The sequence below is a fragment of the Petaurus breviceps genome, unplaced genomic scaffold (assembly GCF_028583685.1).
Source record: "Petaurus breviceps papuanus isolate PSGF00001 unplaced genomic scaffold, PetGlider_PUasm1.0 156, whole genome shotgun sequence".
Taxonomy (NCBI): domain Eukaryota; kingdom Metazoa; phylum Chordata; class Mammalia; order Diprotodontia; family Petauridae; genus Petaurus; species Petaurus breviceps.
In genome coordinates, this window is record NW_027185720.1 from 2,324,676 (window position 1) to 2,329,613 (window position 4,938).

At 38.8% G+C, this 4,938-nt stretch overlaps 1 protein-coding gene across 1 annotated transcript in view; it reads left to right on the forward strand.

Annotated features, from left to right (window-relative positions):
• TRHDE (thyrotropin releasing hormone degrading enzyme) overlaps positions 1-4,938 on the forward strand; it is a 504,503-nt gene that overhangs the window by 23,181 nt on the left and 476,384 nt on the right. The window contains exon 2 of the mRNA XM_069081944.1: positions 1,983-2,256. Within this exon, the coding sequence (XP_068938045.1) occupies positions 1,983-2,256 (274 nt within the window). The remainder of the gene's footprint in view (positions 1-1,982; positions 2,257-4,938) is intronic.

Consider the following 4,938-nt stretch of genomic DNA (forward strand, 5'->3'; position numbering starts at 1 on the left):
GGGGGGGGGGAGAGAGAAATATATGAGAGACAGAGAGAGAGAAAACATTCCTGTTGTAAGAAGGAACAGCAAGTACGTGAGTATGACTGGACTAGAGGGAGAAGGGAATATTGTTTTTGCCTTCCTTTGTATCCCTGGTAGACACTTAAAAATATTGGTTGATCGATTCTAGGGTGAGAGCACAAAAAACCTTTCCTAATAGGGAAACTGAAGGGACAAAGCTTTCCTAAGTACCTACTATGTGCACGTCATTTTAGCTTCCCAACCCTGTGAGATAGGTGCTATTAATATCCCCATTTTATCCCTCTTTTCCTTCTAGGTTCCTTGGTGGAACCCAATTCTCTTCTATACATGTGAGAAAGGTTTCATGAACCCATTTACCAGGCAACTTTTAAAATCAGTATTAAGCATCAAGCCACATATTTGTCTTTTTCTAACGTGCTGGTAGAAATTTCGGTTTTTGAGGGAGATGGATGGATTACAGATAATTTTTCACAGACCTTGTTCATGTCCACCTCTTACTTAGCCTGGGCTGTGTGCAGCTTTACTTTTCAGGGGATGGTCACAAAGAGAAGAGTCATAGTAAGGAAACTGAGGCAGTTAAGTGACTTGCCCAGGGTCCCATATGTAGTGGAGGGAGATGTAAGAAAAGTGGAATAGTAGAATGGTTTTGATGAACTTTTATTTTTCAATAGTATTTTATCTTTCTTCCAATTACATGTAAAGATAATTTTCAGCATTTATTTTTATAAGATTTTGAGTTTCCAAATTTTCCCCCTTCCCTCCCTTCCCTGTCCCCAACAAAGCAAGCAGTCTGAAATAGGTTACACGTGTGCAATCATGTTAAACGTGTTCCACATTTGTCATGTCATGAAAGGAGAGACAGAGCAAAAGGGAAAAATCATGAAAAAAGCATGCTTTGATCTGCATTCAGACTCCATAGTTCTTTCTTCTTTTTTTTTGCAAGTCAGTTGGGGTTAAGTGACTTCCCCAAGGTCACACAGCTAATGTGTCTAGTTCTTTCTCTGGATCTGGATGGCATTTTCCATCATGAGTCTTTTGGAATTGTCTTGGATCATTGTATTGCTCAGAAGAGCTAAGGCTGATCATAGTTGGTCATCACATGCTGTTGCATTCACTGTGTACAATGTTCTGTTTCTGTACATTTCACTCAACATCGATTGTGATGAGCTTTAAATGCCATATAAGCTTCTGAGGTCAAGGACGGTGTCATTCTTGTCTCTGTCTCTACACCACCAATCACAGTGACTTGTACAGAGTAGGAACTTAATATATATTAATTGAATATTACTCTCAATAGAAGAAATTGGGGTATAGAAAAAGGAAGTGACTGATCCAGGGTCACACAGCTAGTAAGTATCTAAGGCTCGATTTGAATTTAGGTCTTCCTGCCTCCAGGGCCAGTGCTCTATCCTCAGTGCCAACTAGCCACCCCTACAGATGAGCTCTAAAGCCCGCTGAAAGTTCATATTTTTAAAAATCACAGGGTGCAGGGGGATCCCATGGTGACCATTGCATTATACATTTATCTGAAGACTTTTCTTTAGTGTTTTAAGTTATGGGTTTGATATCATTTGGTTTTTTCCCCCCACATAATTCCATTGCTGAGGCAGAAAATGAGCCATGATACAGGAAAGATTAGTTATTTTCCATTATTTGCCAACATGATTCCAATGAGATTTTTTTTTTTTGGTAATGTTTTATTGTCCATATATTGCTCTGGGCTGTGAGTTTACTCTAATTGAGACAAAAACTACCCTGAGGAACTTTTATTGTTGGAAAAAATGCATTATATATGAAATGTGCTTTCTTGCTGCTTATGCATTTTAGTTTGGTTTAGGAAAAGAAGAACTTTGCATATCTGGCAAAAATGTTTTATTTGAGGAGCGGCCGTACCTAATGCCCCCGTAACTCAAGCTATAAATGCAATGCGTGATTTTCCTTTTTCCCTTTGCTTCTAGGTTCCTTGGTGTAACACAGTTCTCTCCAACACATGCAAGGAAGGCCTTTCCCTGTTTTGATGAACCCATCTACAAGGCGACTTTTAAAATCAGTATTAAGCATCAAGCCACTTATCTGTCTTTATCCAACATGCCGGTAGAAACTTCGGTTTTCGAGGAAGATGGATGGGTCACAGATCACTTTTCACAGACCCCGCTCATGTCCACCTATTACCTAGCCTGGGCTGTGTGCAACTTCACCTTTCGGGAGATGGTCACAAAGAGTGGAGTTGTAGTAAGTATTTTTCACTTGGCCAGAGTTCTCTGAAAGTTACCAGCTTCCCTCTGAAATGCTATTTGGGATTCATTCATTCATTCACATCTTTCCCTTTAGGATGCTCTATCTATTTGCCTCTCAAATGAGATATTTGTGAGCTGCTTCACACAGTGCCTGGCTCATAGCAAGGACTTGATAAAATTTGTTCTATTCTCTTTTCCCCTCCCTGCCCCAACCCCTTTCAAAGGAGTGTAGCCTCTTGTTTCAGAGGGAAAAAATTCCCTGTAAATTTTTTTTTTTTTTTTGCTTTTTTTTGGACGGGCGATTGGGGTTAAGTGATTTGCCCATGATCACATGGCCAAATTTGTGCTAAGTATCTGAGTCTGGATTTGAACTCAGGTTCGGTACTCTATTCACTACACCATCTAGCACCCCTTTCCCTGTAAATCTTGAATGCACTGAAACATGGTGAGGGGTTCTGGGAGGCTTAAGAAGCTACTCTGGGCTACTGGACCTTCTGTGTCTATAATATAAAATTTAACCACTAACTTACATATAAAGCCGTTTTTCTTTTATGCATTCAATTCCATTCAAGTAAATCCAATAAATATTTATTGAGTGCCTACTGTATGCAAGTACCTTGCTAAGTGTTGAAAGCAAGGGGACTGGTGGAAAATGATTCTTGTCTTCCAAGTATAAAAGTCCTGTCTATACCAATAATTGCTTGCTTGAACTCAGGAAAAAAAAAAAAAACTGGCTTGTGAATACTAACAGTGACTGTTATTTTCACGTGAAATACAGAATGAGGGACAGGTTTGGCCAGATTCACTATTTCTGGTTTCTTTTAATTTAGACTACTGTGGGAATTATTAGAAAAATCTGCCTTTAGAAAAAAGTTTTTCCCTTTTGTTCTGTTTCTCTTTTCACGACATCCTGAAAAAATTATTAGAAAAATCAGACTGAAGTGGAAACAAAATATACGAGAGTAAATCATGAATTCGTCTGGTAAGGAATCATTAAATCGGTGTCCTAATTGCTATGTTTGATGGTTGTAGAGGAGGAACTGGCATTTTATTTTCATAGAGTTATAGTGTAATTATTTGCAATGTCAAATTTCTTCTTTGGTATTTGTGGATCCTTCCAGTGGACATTTCAGTGCTTGCACTCACTGGACCATGCCTGGAGAAGGAGCCAGAAGGCATGCAATTTCCTTCTACCATCCCAAAATACTGACGATTACCTTGGTATGTTATCGGCTAGCAGAGGGATGAGGAAATGCAATTTCATTTCCTAAGCTAGTTTCTTCAAAGTGTGAATATGTCCTCAGCCTCACCCAATTATGCCTGTTGCTAAGTGACCCATGTTTAAAGTCAGAAACACTATAATTATTTTATATGTAATTTTTCCATATAACCACTCATCATTTTAGTGGTTAATAAATATTTTTAAGTTTCCATTTAATGGTTTTTTTTCCAGGCATAAAAATATAAATCATGTTACCACATAACATCCAAAGGTCAACTGGGATAAGTTCACAGATTCTATAATATTGGGGAATATTTAAATTTTTAAAAAGATGAGTATACATACTATGATGAAGGTATATGTGCATATATGTATATGTATACATATACACATATAATGAATTCTAAATTCTACCATAGGAAATATACCAGTATCAATTGTTGGAAAATAAGCTGGATAGTAGCATTGGAAGGAATCTTTAAGAATAACTAATCCAAATCTATTGTTTTTTTATGGGTGAAGAAGTAAAATTCTAGAGAGATGAAGTGCTTTGCTGAAACTAACATACTCAATAAGCATTTACTAAATGCCTACTGTATGTCAGGTCGGGTTGCTAGGTGACATAAAGGATAAAGCACTGGGCCTGGAGTCAGGAGAACCCGGGTTCAAATTTAGCTATAGAAACTTACTACCTTGGGCAAGTTACTTGATCTTGCTTGCCTCAGTTTCTGTATCTGTAAAGTAACCTGGAGAAGGAAATGGCGAATCATTCCAGTATCTTTGCCAAGAAAGCCCTAAATGGGGTTATGAAGAGTCAGACTCAACTGACAAGATTGAACAATGACAAAAATGTATTGGGCACTATGCTAAGTTCTGAGGATATAATGAACGCCAAAGGAAGCCCTTCCCTCAAGGAGCTCACACTCTAATGGCTGGGACAGCATATAAACATGGTTCGTACAGGATATTTCCAATGTAAATGGGACTAGCAATAGTAAGAGGGGAGGACACGGAGAGGCCTCCCGCAGAAGGGGGGGTTTATGTTGTCTTGAGGAAGCCAGAAAGTAGAGGTGAGGAGAGAAAGCATGTCAGGCAGCAGGAAGAGACCTGGTGTCAAAAGCATGGAGCAGTTAGAAGACCCTTGGTGTTGGATCATAGAGTACTTTTGTGGAATAAAGTGCGAGAAGACTGGGAAGATAAGAGGGGGCCAGGTGGTGAAGACTTTAAAGCCAAACAGATGATTTTATGTGGGATCCTGAAGGTGGAGTTTATTAAATAGGGGAGAGGTTACACAGTCAGATGTGGGCTTTAGGAAAATCACTTTTTAAATTACATAGTGATTACATGTTAGAATCAGAACTAAAACCCAGTTTTCCTGACTCCCAGTCCATTCTCCTCCTCCTCCTCCTTCTTCTTCTTCTTCTTCTTCTTCTTCTTCTTCTTCTTCTTCTTCTT